The sequence below is a fragment of the Notothenia rossii genome (assembly GCF_949606895.1).
Source record: "Notothenia rossii genome assembly, chromosome: 4".
Lineage (NCBI taxonomy): Eukaryota > Metazoa > Chordata > Actinopteri > Perciformes > Nototheniidae > Notothenia > Notothenia rossii.
In genome coordinates this window covers 75,984,540-76,005,622 of record NC_136902.1, presented here as the reverse complement: position 1 = coordinate 76,005,622, position 21,083 = coordinate 75,984,540, and the positions used below count along the sequence as shown (strand labels likewise).

The 21,083-nt window shown below is 42.2% G+C and overlaps 4 protein-coding genes across 5 annotated transcripts; all 4 read right to left on the bottom strand.

Annotated features, from left to right (window-relative positions):
• Positions 1–643: 643 nt before the first annotated feature.
• Positions 644–10,572, bottom strand: LOC307037493 (P2Y purinoceptor 13-like). 2 transcript variants are annotated; one of them, XM_079678395.1, is made up of 4 exons: positions 10,331–10,572; positions 9,085–9,289; positions 8,609–8,998; positions 644–1,652 (listed from the first exon to the last, which is right to left on the bottom strand). In XM_079678395.1, the coding sequence occupies exons 2-4, from the start codon at positions 9,265–9,267 to the stop codon at positions 1,179–1,181; spliced, it is 1,047 nt and encodes a 348-aa protein (XP_079534521.1). In that variant the 5' UTR covers positions 9,268–9,289; positions 10,331–10,572; the 3' UTR covers positions 644–1,178. The 2 variants fall into 2 exon arrangements, with proteins under 2 accessions (XP_079534521.1, XP_079534522.1); XM_079678396.1 differs by lacking the exon at positions 10,331–10,572 and adding an exon at positions 9,988–10,234.
• A 1,317-nt stretch (positions 10,573–11,889) lies between these two features.
• LOC307037495 (P2Y purinoceptor 13-like) lies at positions 11,890–13,009 on the bottom strand. Its single transcript, XM_079678398.1, has one exon. The coding sequence runs from the start codon at positions 12,883–12,885 to the stop codon at positions 11,929–11,931; it is 957 nt and encodes a 318-aa protein (XP_079534524.1). The 5' UTR covers positions 12,886–13,009; the 3' UTR covers positions 11,890–11,928.
• Positions 13,010–15,229: 2,220 nt separating this feature from the next.
• LOC307034932 (P2Y purinoceptor 13-like) lies at positions 15,230–16,310 on the bottom strand (the record flags this gene model as incomplete). Its single annotated transcript, XM_079673857.1, has 1 exon — positions 15,230–16,310. The coding sequence occupies exon 1, from the start codon at positions 16,223–16,225 to the stop codon at positions 15,230–15,232; it is 996 nt and encodes a 331-aa protein (XP_079529983.1). The 5' UTR covers positions 16,226–16,310.
• Positions 16,311–17,998: 1,688 nt separating this feature from the next.
• On the bottom strand, positions 17,999–20,789 carry LOC307037662 (P2Y purinoceptor 12-like). The gene is made up of 3 exons (XM_079678721.1): positions 20,641–20,789; positions 20,033–20,293; positions 17,999–19,319 (listed from the first exon to the last, which is right to left on the bottom strand). Exons 2-3 carry the CDS (start codon positions 20,282–20,284, stop codon positions 18,513–18,515), a joined length of 1,059 nt encoding a protein of 352 aa, XP_079534847.1. The 5' UTR covers positions 20,285–20,293; positions 20,641–20,789; the 3' UTR covers positions 17,999–18,512.
• Positions 20,790–21,083: the final 294 nt, after the last annotated feature.

Genomic DNA, 21,083 nt, shown 5'->3' with positions numbered 1-21,083 from the left:
TAATACATTGATCAGACCCACATGCAGACACAATTGTAAATCAGGTGCAAGGTTTCATTAATCCTGCAGACCAGTCTGTGAATGTCCTGAAACCCATCTTTAGGGTGTTGCATTGCTGGAAAAAATCAATTTATTCCAGTTCTATTTACTCTTTGCTCCTCTTGCTCAGTGCAACATTAAATGTTACAGTGCCTGACTGCAGAGTTTTTACAGATTAATATCGGTTAGTAGTTTTGGTTGTGCACACTAATAAAAAGTGCCTCATATTTTGATCAGCACCCATGGGAAATAAAAAAGACAAGTAATCATAATTATCTCAGGGTAAGCTACCACAAATAAACCACATCTAAACAAAAATCAATAAGCATTCCTTTAATTGTTGATGTGATGGTAATTTATATATTAGCGTCAGAGTGTTGTAAACTATGAATATCTGTGTCAGCGCCCCTTGGGTAGAAGAACTAAGTTTAGATGGTTTTATCATTTTATGTTATTTGCTGCCTTTGTTGCGCAGCCACCGTAGTTTGCTGTGTATGAAGTGATCACTTTCCTAGTCCTTTGTCCTAGATTTAATTAGAACTGTAAATTCACCAGGTTTTAAAAACCTAATCTTCAACTCCGTTAGTATAAACACCCCATGCAATTTTTCTTTATACAAAAATATTAATTTTATTATGTTATTATTATTATTCATATTGCACAGAAGTTATAGCTGTAAGCAGTGTCTATTGCAGTCCTTATTTTGTTATCATTTGGTCACTGTTTACATTGTGTGTGTCATTGGAGAATATGTGCTGTCAAGATGATTAGCCTTTCGCCAAAATGTCAGAGAAGGGAAAGTGCAGTTTACATGAGATAAGGGTACAGAAGGAAGTAGAAAATTACAGTGAACACAATTAAGGAAATGTTTCGTATGACTCAGCAAACCGAGGAAAAAGTGCTCGGTTAGTACTGTATCAAAAATAGCCTTGTTGGTGGGAACATTTCACCCGTCAGCCCTCGTTTACCCTTTCCTGTTACAAAGCATTGAATATTCAACAGATTGTGTTCACCTTGCATTCATTTAAAAAATGTTTGACAACTGTTTTCATCAAGATAAAATGCTATTTACATGTTGAAAAGCAATTCACACAGTGATCTCATCATTATTAATTTCCCATTGTACATTGTCCAGCCTGTTACTGTGGGACCCCATTATATGATAGTCTGTTACTTGGGGCCATTTGTGACATCTCCATTTGAGTTGATGTTGCCGTTGGTGACTCCATGGCACCTTTGTTGAACGACCTACGGCAGAGTGCGGCTGTCAGTCTTCTCCGAAACACTTTACACAGGAATACATAGATAAGCGGGTCTAAACACACATTGGTGGCCGACAGCCACAGGGTGGTTTCCTTTGCAATGTAGAGAGCATTCTGTGCCTTGCAATGACTCGCCATGCTGCCCGTTTGGGTGAGAGTGTAGGGGACACGGGCAAAGTGAAAGGGGGCAAAGCAGATGAAGAAAACCCCCACCACCACATACACCTTTGCCTTGATTCTGCGACTGGCTGCTTGAGATCTGCACTTTGAGGCTTTGTATGACTCATAAACCTTCTTGCTGATGAACGTGTAGCAAACCACCATCAATGCCAGCGTGCCCCAAAAAACCACCTGGAAGCAAACATAGACAAAACATTAAGCGCCGCAAAAGCACTTCTCACAGCTTTTCTCACGACCAATTTTGATGAGTTGTATATCAAAGGTCCGTTGAAATGTCAGCATACCAATTATGTAGTAAATGTGCACTAAATTAAAATGTTATTATATAACAGCTGATTTGTTAAAGTTATAGTTCGACATTTGTGAAAAAAGGCTTATTTGCAACATTGGTGGAAGTTAGATGAGAAAAAAATGTATATCATGTCAGTGCTGCAAATTATGAAGCTGCTTCTAGCTTAAACCGCACAGGGGTCTGCAACCTTTTTGATCAAAAGAGCAATTTTGCCCCCTTTTCCACACATTTTTTTTTGTCTGGAGAAAATACACAGGCCTACTAATACATCAACACAGCACTTGGGGAGTCCTCTGCACATTTGAAGAAAATGAATATTATTAAAATGGCCCCACTTTGAAATAAATAAAACATATAGCTGCACCCTAAAAATAGTTAACTGATTGAATTATGGCCGAAGATTGTCAGCTGTCTTCCTCTTCCGTGTTTTTCCTCCAATACGTAAAGGCTGCAGCACCTTGGACAACTTCTCTCGATATATCGAATATAGGCCTCCCGGTAAACCAGCATCGTTTGCTGTGAAAGCATATAACTCTAACCAACAGAATGAAACCCTCTGTGTCCCTCCGATACTTTTATTTTCTTTGATTTATCAATAGTTCGCTCATCGAGCCAGGAGTCAGGTTATTGGTATGCAAGAAAAGGCGCTGGTGCGGGACCGTACAGGATGTGACGCATATTTTAGGTGACCTAATTAAAACCGTTTAAAAAAAAATTGTATGTGTCACAGTCTATGGTCACAGCATCACCTCAAAATACAAGATACGAAACATTTTCAACCGTCCTACAAAATATAAATAGTCCTACAAATATTTTTATTTTATTTCCTTGTTATTTGTGTGTCTAAATCTCAAGGTGGCTCGAGAGCCGCGGGTTGCCGACCCCTGGGTTAGCACAACGGTTAAAAACAGCTAGCTTGACTCTGTCCAATAAGAACTATAGGTTACTTACGTAACCCCAGTTCTCAGAGTAACATGAAGTGAGATGTCTCACTATGGGATGCGCCTCATCGCGGAGCAAACAGAAGCATTAATCTCATTACGCCAATCCTGATTGGCTGGTGATCTTGACGTCAGCGTCAGGGAATCCACCCCCTATAAGTAGCTTGCGCTACGCCGCATGCGTCATTCAAAATAAGCACCTCTTCTCGCTTCACCATAGCAAGGAGGGCCGTCTGGTGAGACATCTCACTTCATGTTACTCTGAGAACTGGGGTTACGTAAGTAACCTATAGTTCTCATTCATAACACTCCGTTCGATGTCTCACTATGGGATATTGTAGCTCCCGAATTGCCAGACGAGCTTATCTCAAAAGTCACCAAGACCAACCAGAACTTAACAGTTAGAGCTCTAACTCAGCAGGGGGCCCAGCACTGCATGGGCCACACTGGGAGCAAAGACGTCTAATCTGTAAAAGCGGACAAAAGTGAGCGGCGAGGACCAGCTCGCTGCTGCACAAATGTCTTGGATGGAAACACCCCTGAACAAAGCCCAGGATGTAGCCAGACCACGAGTCGAATGAGCACGCAAACCCGAAGGTGCCTGCAGACCCTGACTCGTGTAAGCCAAAGCAATTGCCTCCACAATCCAGTGAGAGAGCCGTTGCTTAGTAACAGGCTTGCCCTTCTGAGGGTTAGCCCAGGACACAAAGAGTTGGTCATTATGACGAAACTCTTTTGACCTGTCCATATAGGTGCGTAAAGCACGGACTGGACATAGCAAATTCGGCTGCTGTTCCCCGGAGGGACACAGCGGCGGAGGAAATACCTCAATGTCAAAGGGGGTACATGAACCAACCACCTTAGGGATAAAGGCAGGGTTGGGCTTCAGCAACACTCTCGTTAACCCTCGGGCGAACTGAGTGCATGAAGGATGTACAGATAGCGCATGAATGTCACTGACTCGCTTGGCGGATGCCAGGGTCAGTAACAGCACTATCTTGAGTGACAGGTGCTTCATGTCAGCTTCTTCCAGGGGTTCAAATGGGGCTCGAGTGAGCCCATCTAAAACCACTGTCAAGTCCCATAAGGGCACCAGTGACCTGGAAACAGGAAGGAGCCTGCGAGCTCCCTTCATAAAACGGCAGACCAGAGGATGCTGGCCGGCCGTCTTACCCTCAAAACCCACATGGCATGCAGCAATAGCAGCCAGGTAGACTTCGATCGTGGAGAAAGCTCTGTGTTTATCAATTAGGTCCTGTAGAAATGATAAAATCACTCCCACAGGGCATTGAAAAGAGGTGTGCCCTCTTTGAAGGCACCAGTCCTCAAACACCCTCCACTTACAGTCATAAAGAGACCTAGTGGAGGAAGCAGGAGGACCGGAGGCCAAACGTGCGCGAGCGCGTCCACGCCTAATGGTGCGTTTTGATCGCGCATTGAAAAGAAAAGCTGACAGTGAGCATTTTCTTTTGATGCGAACAGATCTACCGCGGCTCGGCCGTAACGCACCCACAGCTGGCTCACAACCATTGGATGTAGAGTCCAGTCTGCATATAGTGGTACACCTCTGGACAGCAGGTCTGCACCGAGGTTCATCACACCCGGTACGTGCGTCGCTCTCAGAGAGAGGAGACGGCCGCAGCTCCACAAGATCAGTTTGCGTGCCAGCATGTGTAACTGGAGAGAGCGCAAGCCCCCTTGTCGGTTTATATACGATATTGTGGTCGTATTGTCCGTCCTCACAAGGACATGGTGTCCTCTGAGAAAGGCAGAAAGCGTTTTAGGGTGAGGAACACCGCTAAAAGCTCCAGGTAATTTATGTGCGACCGCTGGAGGTCTCTGCTCCAGAGACCCCTCACCGGACGACCTTCGTAAATACCTCCCCAGCCTGTCAGACATGCGTCTGTGGTGACCACCTTCCGTGAAAGGACAGCATCCATAGGCACGCCCCGTACCAGAAAAGTCGGGTGCAGCCAGTGGCGCAGTGCCATTACGCATTTCACAGTAACCATCACTCTCCGTGCTCCATGACGCGCGGGGTTTAGTTTTAGAGCGGCTACCCAGCGTTGAAACTCCCTCATGTGTAACCGTCCCAGCCGTACAACCAGGATGGCTAACGCCATGAGCCCCAGTAACCGCAGGCATGATCTGAAAAGAACATGTTTGCGCAGCTGGAAATGAGCGAGGCAAGCTCTGAAAGCTTTCACTCTTTCCGCTGACAGGCGGGCTGGGCACCGAGTTCAGGTGTAAACCCAGGAAGAGTACAGTCTGTGCCGGGCACAACATGCTCTTTTCTGTGTTTATTATGAAACCCAGGTTGAGCAGGTGCTTTACGAGGACATTTGTCTGCATAATAGCCTCCTGTTCCGACTGTGCGAGAAGCAGCCAGTCGTCTAGGTAGGTTGCCAGGCGAATACCCTGTTGTCTTAACGGGGCTATCGCGGCTTCCGTACATCGTACAAACACTCTTGGACTGAGAGACAGACCGAAGGGAAGTACTCTGTATTCGTAACAGATCCCCTGAAATGCGAACCTCAGATATTTCCTGTGTGGGTAATATACTGGGATGTGGAAATACGCATCTTTCAGGTTGACTGATGTAAACCAGTCGTTTTGTCGCACGAGACGCAGCAGAGATGTGTGAGTGAGCATTCTGAATTTGTATCTTCTTAGATATTGTTCAGAGCCCTCAAATCTAGTATTGGCCGAATTCCATTCCCTCCCCGTTTGGGAACGAGGAAATACTTGGAATAAAAGCCGCTCTGACTCTGCTCGGCGGGTATTATAGATATAGCCTCCTTTTCTAGAAGTGAGAGAATCTCTCTTTCTAGAATGTGGGCTGACTCCCCTCGGGCCTGTGAATACAGAACGCCCGAGAAGCAAGGGGGGGTGACAGCGAATTGGAGTCTGTAACCCCGTGTAACTGTCTTGAACACCCAAGCAGACGTTGTGAGCATCTTCCACTGTTCGCTCCTTAGAGCCAGCGGAGATGTCACGTCTTTTGCCCTCTGAGTCTCTATTTGTTGTGTTATGGGGCCCTCTAGTGTCTGAACACGGTGGTACCCCGATTTGACAGTCCCCACCGACACTGCGCATGCGCGTGACGGAGGTGCCTTCACAACCCCAGCCGGCACTGCGCCTGCACGTGACGGTGGTAGCCTCACAGCCCCAGTCGTTACTGCGCATGCGCGTGGCGGCGGTGCCTTCACAGACCCGTTCATCGTCCGCCTTTTGAGAGAGGCCGTAGCTGCTCTCAAAAGGGGAACAAATGGCGGGCTGTTTATTGGTTTTATTGTTTTCTCTTTCATTTTTCTGAGCTGCGCCCTCAGCCTGAGGCCTGGATGCGTCAGCGGAAAATGCTTTATCCGAGAAAACAGAGCAATATTGTGACATGTGTTTTGGTGCACTTGAGGATGGCTTTGAGGCATCTCTCGAGGCAGCGGGAACACATCTGGAGCTGGGGAACCTTCCAGCTCCGTCACCGAGGGAAGAAGAGGAGGCTGTCAGGCCGCCAGCTTCTTCTTCCTCGCCTGCTGGCCGAAATTCCGGGTTGGCTGCGCCTGGGCTGCAGCCGGAACCGGAGACTTTCTGGGCCAATTCGCCTTCGTCTCCTGCCTGGGCTGGAGACTCGGGGCGGGCCGTGACCTCTGCTGTTTCGGTACTTTAAACCGAGCAGCTGAGGTAGCTTGGGCGAGGGACTGCCGCTGTGAAGGCAGCGGCTGGACCCATCGAGGAAGACAGAGGTGGAGGGCCTCGTCTTCCTTCTTCTTGGACTCGCATCTCTTCTGCATAGAAGCGAGCGCAGATCCGAAAATCCCCTCGGGAACGATGGGCATGTCCAGCACATCCTCTCTTTCCCGGTTTTGGGAGGTTGGTGAGGTTGAGCCATCTAGCTCTTTCCTGCACCACCATAATTCCCATTGCCTTTCCCGTGGCCTGGACGGCGCAGCGTTGAACGCGGAGACAGATGTCCGTGATCGCGGCTATCTCGTCCAGTACTGCCGGTCCAGGATTACTCGATAGATCCTCGCAGAGCTCCGCTTGGTAAGCGGTTAGCAGCGAGGAAATGTTCAAAGCCCTGGCAGACAATGCTGCGGCTCTGTAGGACCGTTCAGTCATGGTTGACTGGAACCGGTCCACCTTTGCCGGCAGCGTGGGGTTCCTGCTCGGTGTAGTCGCCATCCTCGGGAGGAGGTGAGCTGCCACCAGCGGTTCCATCGGCGGTATGCGGAGCAGGCCGAGCCTCTCCATACCGTCGCAGTCTAGGGGAGGAGGCACCCTGGATTGGGGCCTTGTTGCTGAAGGGCCGGTCTCTCCACGAGACCGACACCTCATCCAACATCTCCGGGAAGACCGGCAGGAGTTGCCTCTTTGTCCTCGTTGCTTGGGGCAAATTTTTCCCCTCGTAACGGGACCTGTAGGTCTCCTTGGCCATTTCGGGCCATGGGATGTCTAGGCTGGCTGCGGCACGCTGACACACGGCCTGCAGGTCTATGCTCAGACAGGGCGAAGCTGGTGTGCTATCGCCCGGGAGAGCAGCCATCGCTCCCGGCTTTGCAGCCTGAGCTGATGACACGAAGACATCATCGTCTTGCTCATCAGAGTCGGACAGGAGGAATCCAGAGGTTTCATCCTCTTCGTCCTCCATGTAGTCCAACTCCGGGACATCGTCCGCGGGCGAGACCATGGTGAGGTCCAGTTGGGAGCCCCAGCTTGACACAGCGCGGGGCTCCGCTCGCACGTCCCTCGCTGCCACCGAGTCCCAGCCTGACACGGCGCGGGACTCCGGTTCTGCAGCTGCCACTACTGATGAGCCCCAGACCGACACAGTGCGGGGCTCCATCTCTGTGGTGGACGCCCCCGTGTCCTGATTTCCGTCCGGTAAATCAGAGGACATGAGGGAGTCCTGACCCGACAAGCTAGCTTGGCGTGCTAGCCGTCGGCGGAGGCTCTTGATGGTGAAGCGGGCACAATGTCCGCATGAGCCGGGGTTGTCGATAGCCTCCTGGGCGTGTTCCAGCCCGAGACAGGACGAGCAGACCTGGTGTGAGTCTGTGCCTGATATCTTCAACCCGCAGCCACAGAGCCGAGCCTCCGAGTCCCTGACTCCTCTGGTGTGAGGGAGAGAAGCGTCCATCTCGGTCGCCGTGGTGACGGCGTGGAGAGGACCCGCTCGTAACAGGTACGTTGCTGAGAAAAAATACTTCCCCAACTGTCGTTAATCCGGAGAAAAAACGACGGTGTAGAATTTTATTCTCAAAGAATATTAACTGGTGTGTTAATACCCTTTTTATCTTCCCCTCCTCTGGTGTGAGAGAGAAAAAGAAAAAACGTCCTTGCTACCGTGGTGTCGGTAGTGAGGGAAGACAAGCTAGCAACACGTGTGTTGCTAGCTTGAAAAAATCAAAACCTTACCTTTATTCCCGAGGAGAAAACGGCGAGGTCGATTTGCAATACTAACTGGTGTGTTGGTATTAACAGTCTTCTTGCAGAAGTATATATAGAAGTAGCCGGCGAGCGCCCGTCGACCGAAGGTTAGCTTCGTAAATCAGTCTGTGGACAGTTAAGCTAGCTAGCTACTGATCTTTCTCGAGATGTGCTCTGAAGCGAGAAGAGGTGTTTGAATGACGCATGCGGCGTAGCGCAAGCTACTTATAGGGGGTGGATTCCCTGACGCTGACGTCAAGATCACCAGCCAATCAGGATTGGCGTAATGAGATTAATGCTTCTGTTTGCTCCGCGATGAGGCGCATCCCATAGTGAGACATCGAACGGAGTGTTATGAATGAGAACATCTAGATACCTATACCTCTAAATCGCTCTTAACATCTTGACATCTATACAAAAATCATACTTAATTTTTATTTAGTAGTATTCTTCTACTTTATAGCTACCTGACAGAAGTAGTTGAATCCTGCATGCCAGAGCAAACCAGCGTTGTTCTTCATAGAGGTGCACTTCAGTCTGCCTCCAGGGTCGCGTGGAAGCTGGTCACTTAGAATAACGTTGGGTAATGCTAACGCTAGCATGACCACCCAGACAGCTGCACTCAGCAGCTGACCAACACGAACCCGCTGCAGGACACACTTCCCAAATGGCCTGACTATCTTCAGGTAGCGGTCCAGGCTGATGAGGCCAAGCAAGAGGATGCTGATGTACATGGTGATGTAGAAGAGAACTGCAGAGTATCGGCAGTGGAAGGCGCGTAGATAAAAGGAACCCACACCAGCATCACTTAAGACTCTCAGAGGGATGGTCAGGGTCATCAGCAAGTCAGCCACGACCTGGTAATGAAGGAGGGTTATGTTTTTTGGGGGTTTTTTGAACGGCGTAGGCAAACTATATTAAGCAAAAGTCTTTTGAGTCTTACCACATTTTTTAGAAAGACCACAAATGTTGAGGAGCTGGGGATGCTGAAGAAGATCCATGCAGCCAGGGAATTCAGTATCAGGGCAACTATAAATAAGATGCTGTAGAGACAGGGGAACACCACAGCTGTCACACTGGTATCCCGAACACACTTCATAGAAGTGTTTGACAGGGTGTTGTTCATCTTCAGATCTTCGCTACACCTTCTGAGAGCAGAGGAGAGAAGATAAAACGAAAGTAAGATTGTTACATCTTAAAATAGTCAATTGAGTCACATAAGGATTTTAAAGAGGAACAGTGTAATGTTTTTTTTTTCAGTAAATACAAACATGCCATTTCCTCTTAGAACTTGTCCTAGAAAGAACTAGCTGAATTACCTTTTTGATAAATGTTTCTCTTTCTTTTATATCTTTTAGGGCGTAACTCTGAAAATGTAGTTCTTTTTATCTTAATTCACGAAGTAAAGTTCAATCTGACCCTTTCAGGAACAAACAAATACTTTTTTTTCAGATATAAACTAAACCCAGGGTCACCGCTGTATTAAAACAAAAATATTTAGAATAGGGGTTATCAAGTAGCTAATAGTTCTGTCAGTTCCTACTAGTAATAATGCAAACTAAAATGAACAGTAAGAGTGCAGATACACCAAATATACAGTGATTTAGGCATCAGACCTTTGCATTTGTTCATTCTGCATTGTTTTCTAACTGACTGTACATTTTTGAAACCCTTAACAGTTTAGAATTACACTAAATACTATGGCAACCAAGATATACTCTAAACATGTAAGTGTAAATGCTAATTTGAATAAGCTCTGTTACAACAATTATATATATCCTTTTCCCAGTTAAGACTGGTAATCTATCTAGGAGAGGAACTTGTAAAGTCAATAATTGAGTCTTACCTTCTTACTGTGTCAATGAAGCAATGAAAAACTGCAGTGCTTAAAAAAAGGAACAAGTGAAATATCCTATTCCGCTTTCCTCTTTTTACCCACAGGAAGGAAATGTAACAAAAGAAAGCCCCAAATTGCTGAATGAAATTCAAAATATTTAATCTATCAAGAAATAGTACTTCTGACCTAAAGAAGTTTAAGCTGCTCTGCTTCCTCAGTATTTCTCTCTCGCTGTCTTTAAGTGTGTGTGTGTGTGTGTGTGTGTGTGTGTGTGTGTGTGTGTGTGTGTGTGTGTGTGTGTGTGTGTGTGTGTGTGTGTGTGTGTGTGTGTGTGTGTGTTTGATGCTCTTACAATGGGTGGTCTCTGGAGTTACTGTGTGGCTGTCTTGTCACAATCCCAAGGAGTTTGCCAGTCTTCCTCCGGGTAAAAGCCCCTTTCCTTCCTTGCTTCCTGTTCCAATTGTCTGCTGAGAGGCTTGTTCTGCTCCGTGCCAGTCCCCCTGCCTCCGCTAGCTTGCGTCAGGCTGGCTATTGACAGGCAAACACCAAAGCCATGGACTCATTTCTCGACACACATCTAGAGACCTCCTGCACCACACTGCCCCTCCTCTATCCTGCAGCTTATTTAACAAATATGTATATCTCTTCTCTTATTGTGACACTGTGCCTAACCACAGAGACATAAGCAAAACAAGAGACGTGAACATTGCACTGCTGACTTCTCATAAAATTGTGGTTGCATGGTTTCCTTAAACTCATTTACAATAAATGCAAGCTATACCAAGGCAGAAGAGGCAACACATTTACAAATAGGTTTTTTTTTTTTATGTACTTGTGTAATTGTATAGTTTTTATTTCATTTACTACTAAGACCACATTTTCAGACATCTGTAAGCCTGTTTTTGAGATAGCATATTTCTGCTTTCTACGATTCCCTTAGTGCTGTCTTGATAAAAATAGTGCATTTTGAGAACACAACATGATTTCCTGTGAGATTATGCTCAGATCTCTGCCAGAAATGAAGTCAGAGGGGATAGCATTTGCTGAGAAGTCACACGCATTTTTCTTTAACTGTAGTTCCTCACAATTTACTTGCTGTAATACATAATCGAAAGGATCAGGTCACATCATCTTTTAGTAAAAATCACACTGTCAAGAAAGAATTTCCATATTACCACATTTCCCTGCGGCCTGGTTTCTGTTGCATAATTTAAAACTCAGCAAACCCTGTAGGGTCTGTTCAGTGATTGAAAAAGTTAGCTCAACTGAAATAATTGTATTTAATGGGAAAAGTGTTGGTTATAATACCGAGCAGAATCGCACCTCAGTATAATTTGTATTAAGGAATGATTACAACAACTCTTAAGATTTACAGCATGCTTTATTATTCACTTTACCTTTTTTTTTTTTGCAGCTATAAAACAAATGTATTATTTGCAATAACCGTTCATGTTGCGCTTATTAACATGCTGCCAAGCAAGCCGGAAAATGGACACATTGCACATCTGAATAAACGTATAAAAGACATGACCTATTTTTACTGTCACCACAAACATCTTAGGTCTTCAGTTTGAGATGCAAATGTTAACTTTTTTTTCTTCTAACTTGCTTTGCATGGAATCCTCATTTACAGTCTCTCTTTTAAAACTATATTCACCTAATGGTTTAAACTTCCAGACACAATACAAAACTGTGACATAAAAAAACATCATAATAACAACACCCTATTGTTTCATACTGTTTATCTCATCCAACCTTATTGTATTTCCTGTAAATGTTTTTCTAGCTATTTAGAGCGGCACACTGACAAGAAACAAAACCTCACACCACAACGTCAATACTAAATGCACAACATTGTATGTGTGAAACAATATCTTGACCTTTCTGAGACTAGATCTTAAAAATGCATGTTCATGACCTTTGTGGTGTAATGCCTTTAGCTGTGTCTGCTTAGGCTTTGAATGAGATGGACACGTTTTTTATCATAGAAACCAGTTTCTCCTTGAACTCCCGACACAGAAAGACATAGAGAACTGGGACCACGCAGATGTTTGTGCTGGCAAGCCAGAGGCTAATTTCCTTGGTAAACGTACTGCTTAAAATATTGCAGACGGTAAAAGAAGAATAGTTAACTTGTTGGAAAGTGTAAGGGATCCTTACAATATGGTATGGTCCAAATGACACAAAAAACACAACAACAACTAGAAATACACGGAGTTTGATCTTCTTCTGTCCCTGGTTGTTGCTGCTGCCAGAGTTCCGGAAAGACCGGATTACCTTGTTTGCAATGGAGATGTAGCAAACAGCAAGGACCACACTGACAATCCAGAAGAAAGCATTCTGGAAGATCACAATCACTTCATGGATTTTAAGTCCAACCGGTTCTTTCAGTATCATACAAGAGCTGATCTCTGTCATATTGGTCACCAATTTACTAAAACATATATTTGGTAAAGCTGTGCATCCAAAAACTGTTACCCAAATTAAGCCTGATAACACTTTGCTGAAGATCAGATTCTGACTAAACAACTTGCTGTTAGGTGTCATGATCTTGAAGAAACGGTCCAGACTGATACAACCCAGAAAAGCGACACAGACGTACAGTGCACTGTAGAAAACAGCACTGAGATAACATGAGAGAATGTATAATGTTTTCGGCACATCCCGCAAGTCTCGTGCAGCTTTGATTGGCATGATTAAGGTCATAATAATGTCAGCAGCCACCAGATTCTTCAGATACACCACAAAGTTAGAGGTGGACTTGAGGTGCAGAGACACCCAGGCTGCCACGCCATTCAGCAACAAAGCTAAGGGGAACATCAAAAAGTAAAGCGCTGTGACCACATGTTGGTTGTTAGGAAAGCTTTCACACTCCGACACATTGTGAGTTTTTTGATTCCATGTCATCTCTGCACCTGAGGAGAATGGAAAAGTTTAAAATACATTTTAGTAGCGGGTATTTAATATTGTCTTCATGTAGGCTATGCATCATGCATTTTAAACACACTGTCCATCTGAATAAGTGCAAAAATAATTTAAACCATTGACAATTTTTGTAATTTAATTAGTGTCACAGAGAAATCATTTAACAGCAAATCATTTATCTGAGTTAGCTTGTTATTCTGTTTTCTCCATTCACTCTGCTGCTTACTGTCAAAGGGAGAATCCACTATCCGGCACTTATCCAAGTCAGAGCTGCAGGCTAAGCAAAGAAAAGGGTGGTGTTTAGTACATGGTTGTGTAAATACATTTGTTTTCAAACAATCCTTTTAACACAAACTTTTTTAATTTTGAATGTATTTAACTTATACAGTATATACCTTTTCCCTAATATTTTAACACTCACTTAAAAATCGAATTTAAAAACAAACAAAATGAGACATTCTGAAAACAAATTCTCAAGTAAGGCTTTAATGTTATTTTAGACTTTAAAATCAGGTTAAGAAGTAACAATAATATTTGTCACTTGTCCAAATACTATGATCTACTTGTATCATAGTATGTTATGATATGTACAAATATTTGTCTTAGATTCAGCTATCATTAATACTACATTTTGAAAAAATTATACAAATAACATATATTCTGATATTCAGTACTTACAGTTGAAGACTTGAGTCACTCTAGTCAAAGGCAAAGCTGCAAGATGGACCTGACAATGTAAACTGACGTGGTAGGTGTTAAGGAACTTAAGGATTTCCCTAGGAAAAACATCAACGATTCAGCTGTGGTAAGACTGACAATGTATCAGGACTTATGCAAAAACATGGAAAACTCCCTGGTCCTTAGACAAAAGCATACATCATATGGCTGACAGCCTGCAGAGGAAACACCAATGAGAGATTGGATGAATGGAAGGTTTTGATTCAGGCCACCCCTGCTCCCTTTGTTATGCACATGTACTTTAGGCATCACCATTTCTAAATGAAGCTATAAGCATTTAATATGTTTACAGAACATTTGACCTAACCTCTAACATAATGTGTATACATCCTCATTTGCACAGCAAATGTTCCTGTCCTAAGCTCTGAGCGTCATTTAGAAAGCAAAATACGCAACATTTGTTTCCACACTCACCATCATTGTGTTGTTTGTAAGCAGTAAAAGCAAGTCAACTTTACCTCTGAGAGATGTTGATGATTTGTTTATCCTCATGTGTTTTTAAATACTTGTTTTCTTGGATGTTTGTTCCTGCAAACATTATAGAGCTGATTCTGCAGGAAGTGGCATCATTTGACCAAATGTCTCACAAATAGTCCCATAGGAGACACAGGAGCTTGTTGTTAAACAAAGAAGATGCAATATCTTCCAAGAAGATGTATATAGGAGGCTGGGTTTCAATTTCATTTCAATCTAATTAATTAAAAATATGTGGTATGGGAAAGTAACCGCAATTATAATTGGACTCTAGAATACTGAGGTGACCAACAAAGTGGGTGCATTGGTATTACATTTTGCCTTTCATTTCTCGGCACTTGATACTATAAAACAACAATCAACTTTGAGACACATTATATTACTTAGAAAGCAATTTATTGAGACCACAAAAAACAGAATACCAGAAATTCCTGGCAATTGGGCAAAACTCTTTTGTGGGAAGCTATTAAAGTTGAATTAACAAGATTTAAAGAGAATATTTTGATGTAACCATTCATTTAAAGACTTGAAATAGGTCGGAACTTTGTAAGATGCCATTGATGTTCTTGCAGCAGAAAGAAATACACTGAGTTCATCTGAATCACACTGTTCATTTTAATTCTGTAACGCTTTGGTAATATATATTTACTGAAACAATTGGCTTATAGTAACACTATATCAAAGTGACCCTTTCACAAGAAAATAAACAAATTACATCTTTAAATAAACATGTATTGATATACAGGTCCAACAATAACAACTGAATATGGGAACAGAAAAGTGGGTAGAAAGATTAAATATAGCCTACTTACATTTCAAAAAGAACGCACAACTCTGAGACTTGACATAATTTGTGTGTGTTAAAATGGTTAAACTCAGTACATTTAGAAAAAGAAAGAATACATTTGCCTATCGCTTTTATTATAGGTTGTATCACACTGCTTTCTTTCTACCATGTTTCTCTCTCTTAATAGACCTTTAGTCTTAACACATGCTAATCCCTATCCGGCCACTAGAGCGCAGTACAACATACCGATCAATGCTGAAAGACTTCAACAGCCTAATGTGTGACTAAAAACATCATATTTATCTCTAATTTATTTATGACTAATCATTATTCTTTCGATTTGGAATCATCTGCATTTTTACCTGAATATAACCCTACACAGATTCCTCGAGCTTTCATCAGTTCAACCAGCTTCTCTCTGTACTCCCTGCACAGGCAGATGTACAGAAGAGGGTCCAGGCAGGAATTAGTAGCAGAGACCCACAGGAACAATTTATGGATAATCGTCACCCACATTTTAACACAGTCATCAATTTTTTCATCCATTGTTACCGGAACACGCAAAACGTGAAGAGGCACAAAACACACGAAAAACACAAGAAGGATCAGGAAGACTCTCAGCTTGGTCTTCGTCTTTCCGTGGCTGTTGTTGCTCCCAGAGTTTCTGAAGGATTGCAGGACTTTCAGGGTGATGCAGATGTAGCAAAACACAATCACTATGCTGACAATCCAAAAGAGACTCTCCATAGATAGAACCACAAATGTGTTGAGAGTCACTCCAGCCGGACTCTTTAGGGAATCACAGAAATCTCCTGTTGTATTAACAGGATTCTGGTCTGTTAGAATGATAGTTGGGACGGCTGTACCACCAAATATCACAACCCAAACCAAGGTGGACATGACAAAACTGAAGATCACATTTTGTCCCAGGAACTTGCCGCATGGTCTAACAATTTTGAAGAAGCGATCAAGGCTGATAAGACCCATTAAAGCAATACTTGTGTACAAACAGCAGTAGAAAATGACATTAGAGTAGCGGCAAGCAAAAGCCCTTAACTGAATTGATGCTCCAGGTAGCATACTAGCTGCCATTAGCGGGAGCATCAGGGTCATCAGCAGGTCAGCAGCTACCAGGTTTTTCAGATACACTATGAAAGTGGATGTGGACCGGAGGTGCAAAGACACCCATGCTGCTACCCCATTCAGCAATAGTGCAATAGGGAACATGAAGAAGTAAAGGTAGGAGACCGCCATATCTACTGTCACAAGGCTGATAGATGCACAACCAGAGGAGAAGGCTGCTGTGTTGTTGGACTCCATCATACCATCTGGAATCAAAGAAAAACTTAATCAAAATTAGTTTTAACTTTTTGACAACTGTGATTGGACATTAAAACTGAAAATTCAATTTGCTAGAAGGGTTTATTGGTATTGATTTAGTGGTGTGAGTAAGATATATAGGGGGTTCAAAGCAAATGTGTCGCTGAGGTGAAGACCAGAGCGCTGTGTTATGTTTCTCCCTGCTCATGATTTGTTTAAGACTTAGAAGAACTACTGTTTTAAATGTTTGGTTGAACCTGATTTGCATTTGTCATTATGGTTTAAAAGACATTTGCTACTATGAATTGATTTTGAATGCTTAACCAGTGCATTTGAATGCATCCTTGACACTGAACCTGACACTTACACTCTTTACACTGACTGACAGAAGTTGTTGGATCTGTTTTCTACATGCTAAGTAAAGTGAAAAACAAAAACATAAAAACATTTTGTAGTTGTTTTATCACATGTGTATACAACACTGAAATGCCTTTTAGAGCCTGGTTAGCAAAGCCCCCCTTTAACAATAGATATGTGTTTACCTTGTGAAAGGTTTTGATTTAGGTTTGATCATTTAGAGTTTTACCTGGATTTACCTTTTCAGTATATTGACAGCATGGGATAGCTGCATTTTTCCAAACGTCATTACAGAAATGTAAGAACATAGATACAAATGTGGTTAAGTTATATACATTATATATATATATAATTTAGACCATAGTCCACACACAGTATTTATGCTTAAGACAATGTCACTTTGAGAGATTTTACTGGTCAAGGCTAACTTAAGTTGTTCAGAATGGATACAGTTAACTATATTATATTAAAGTGATCATTATTCCCAGGCTATTACATTTCTAAATACTATAGGCTTTCTAAACAGTTAGAAAGTTTGACTTATATGGAATATTCCATCAATCAAAAGTTTGCCCTAAAAAAGTGAAACAATACATTCTATGAAGTTACTCACCAGTATTGGTTAGCTCCTTCACTCCACAGCCTGCTAGATTAACACCTTTACAAAACACATCTCACAATTTCATCCAATTCACCACACAGATGCAAATCTATGAGTTGCTGTGGTCGGGAAGTGAGTTGCTGATGGGTCAAAGAGGATTCAAATCAAATAGATTTTGGTAAGCCATGTGTTATCAGGCTTCACTGCTTGAACATCTGTCCCAAGTCGCTCTACTCCAATGTGCTGTAGTTTGTAATTATTCTTTTGCTTTGCTTGTTTCATATTTACTTGATTGACAAACTTCACTATAGCAAATTCAAATGTTTATTGGTCAGTTTATGAAATCCAATACTTATTGGATTGGATTTCAGGATTGATCTTTTCTGCACAAACAACATATTTTAAGTGCGTGTGACAAGTGATGTGAAAGTGCTTACAGCTCGTTAAGTGTATTTTTTCTATGTAAACTGAAAATGTGCATGATATCACACAACAGGCACAGCAATAAACAACATTACCACTACAGTATACCCATATTTCCTCTTTTTTGTTTCTATATTCATTTCTTTAAAACCGCTAAGCTCCAATGGTTTGGCAAGTGGTTGTAACATGAGGCAATAACGGTCAAATAACGCAGTCATTTGGAAACCCCTGTATCCTTTTTATACTTACTCAGATAAGGATGCTTCTTAGTAGCAAAACTGTACAGAATTACATCTATCTACTGTATACAGTATGATTGTCCTGAAGAATCACTGAATGCTTACACTAAACAGCAATACCTTCATGCAGCATGCAAAAATTAACAGATCAGATCATTTAAAGGACTTTAATTTACAGGTTGACTTTTTTATTATAGGAATATAGTATATTGTTTTCAAAATGAGCAAAAATGAAAACATAGAAGAGGAACTTCGTGTAGTTATAATTTGGAATACAGAACTGAAAGAAAACATACCAGTGTTGGTTTTTCAGGTATGAATCAACGACTGCAGAAACATATACTACAAAAATGTTTAAAGTGTTTTTACAAATGTTTCAACTTTGGCAATATATGTGTACTTTCCACACACAATTACTTAAAAGTTCATTGCTTTTAATAACAATGATAAAACTGAAAGGGATAGTGTTATAATCATTTTGTGATGATCAGCATGTTGATTATGACATTTAACGAAATATATTTTACCTACTGTATTTCTCTAATGATCATAGAAACAAAACAATTGTTTCCAATACTTGAAAAGAAGACATCATCACAGTACACACAGATACTATAAACAAAAGTCTTTATCATGTCCGGTGGATTTTATGTACAGACAGAAGAGTCTCTCAGATAGTGCTCACTGTGTCCTCTGAGCCCCTCCCTGTGAGCCTGCTGCAGGTTCCAGGAGCCAGTTGCAGGGTCTTGAACAAGGTGGTCCTGAAAGACTTACAGAGGAAAAAGTAGATGAGAGGGTCCAAAACAGAGTTTAAGGAAGAGAGGAAGAGCGTACTTTCCTTCAGCTGAAAGAAGAAGAGTTTGAGTTTACAGTCAAAGAGAACCCCTTGGGTCTGGCTCATGGTGTACGGCACGCGGGCAAAGTGAAAAGGCACAAAGCACACAAAGAACACTGCCAGAACCAGGAACACATTAGCACTCATTTTTCTTTTGGCCTGGTGGGGTTTCCGAGTTGAGGCCCCACTTGGTGCTCGACTTATTGTCCCTCCAGTGCTGCGGGAGTAGGACCTGTACAACTCTTTGGTGATTAAAGTGTAGGATATTATCACCGTCACCAGGTTGCCCCAGAAAATAACTTGACAGACATGATTGACCACCTGGTGCCAGTACAGCCCAGCCTCTGTCTTCAGGTCCCCACACTTAAAATATGGAGACTTTGGTGTTTCACATGTCAGGATCACATTGGGCAAACAGAGAACGAGCAGAAAGATCCAGATGGCTCCTGAAAGCAGCTTGCGACGAACCAATCGAGCTGCATTTGTCCCCCTGAAGGGCCTGAGGGTCTTTATGCAGCGATCGATGCTGATGAGGCCGAAGAAGAGGATGCTGATGTACATGGTAAGGTAGAAGAGCACTGAGGAGACCCGACACACAAATATGCGCAGCCCAGTGGAAGCCATGTTGGAATCTGATAATACCTGCAGGAACAGAACATTAAATATAAAAAAGTAAGATCACTGAGCATTTAAATACAAGCCATACTGTGCATTATATTTGTTGATCAGTTAACAACTTCATTATAACCCTCACTTTATCAAGGACTTTTCTATTTGCTATTTAATAATATTGTTATTTTGCAATTTATTCTAGTCATTTTACAATGTATTATAACTCAATTATGCACCAGTATTTACAACAATGGTTGCCAAGTTGTAAAACGTAGTTTCAGTTTGTTATCTGTCTTTCGCTGGACATTATCTTCATCTTTTTAGCTGAAGAGTATCTGGTGCACAATCAATTTATACAATACTTCCTTTGAATAAAATGACCAAGTGAAGACTTGATCGATTATTTATTAATGATTATTCATTTATAATTGTGGATACCTAATATTTTCTAACAGGATTTTAGAAACTGAAAATCACCTGACCCTTAAATAATACCACTTATAAGGTTGAAATGTGTGTTTATAAGCCTCTATCAACAAGTTATTACCATCTATAACTGCAGAATGTATGCCCAATCCAAAGTAAAGAAGTATTTATCAATGACTTGAATATGTCTGGCTGACCCACTTAATGATGAAAGATGAAAACTAATCTGGTTAAATTGCCAATAATAAAGTAATATGTTACAACTTAAATAAAGTTAAAGTGTGCCTCATAAATGAAGAGTACCAGTTAAAACAAACCTTGAAAGGGAATGTGAAGGTCATGATGACATCTGCAACAACAATATTCTTCAGGTATATGATGAAGTGAGACTTTGAGGGGATGCGAAAAAACACCCACACAGCCACGCCGTTGAGCACAAGCCCCAGCAGGAAGAGAAAGGAGTAAAGAACCGGAAAAAACACGGTCTTCAGAAGGTTGTCACGGGAACAAGTGCTGTTGTTGAAGCTGTGACTGCCAGGGAGCGGGGGGGAAGTTGTATTTGTCTCCATGAGTGTTGCCTGAAAAATTGAACGCAACTTTTGGTTTCTCATTATGATTTCAAACAAACAAAGATACCAACAACATTTTGACTTTGGAGTTAAGTCTGATAATTTCTTAATTCATTTGTCATGATAAAGTGAAAGATTTACTGTATATTACCAAATGAACAGAAGTTGGACAAAAATGTTTAAAAACACAAACATTATAGAGCAATCTAAGATAACAATGTGCATATGTTAAATGTATGTTGAAAGATGTCTGAAAGAAAATAATATAAAAACCATTTAACCATATACATTTTCTAAAAGCAGTTTTTAAAGAGGTTTTTTATTACATTTACAATATATCTGACTATGTGCCTGACCTGTTAGAGGTGTTGATGTGAGTCAGTGAAGTCCAATCAAAATTCAAATGCAGTTCTTTGGTCCCTCTCTCTTTGTGTCCTCAACAAATGTGGTGTGACACTGACCCTCTGTCCACTGCGTGTTTGTGCAGGAAGACTTTCTCTTTTTTACTTCTCCATTTTCTTTCCTGTCACAAGGAAAGACTGCAGACCGTCTACATCTATTTCAACAGACACAAATACTTTAGTTAAGTTATGTGCATGATTAAACACAAGTGAAACACAAGCAGAACATATCTGATAAACACCAACCAGTTTAGTCTGTCTTGTTTTGGGTGTTATTTTGTAATTTTGTTCTCCCTGTCTCTTGTCTTCCTTCCTGTGTTTTTGCTCCTGTGTCTGATTGTCTAATTGTGTTCACCTGTTGCCCTTGTGTTTCTACCTCCCCTGCCCGGCTGTTTCTC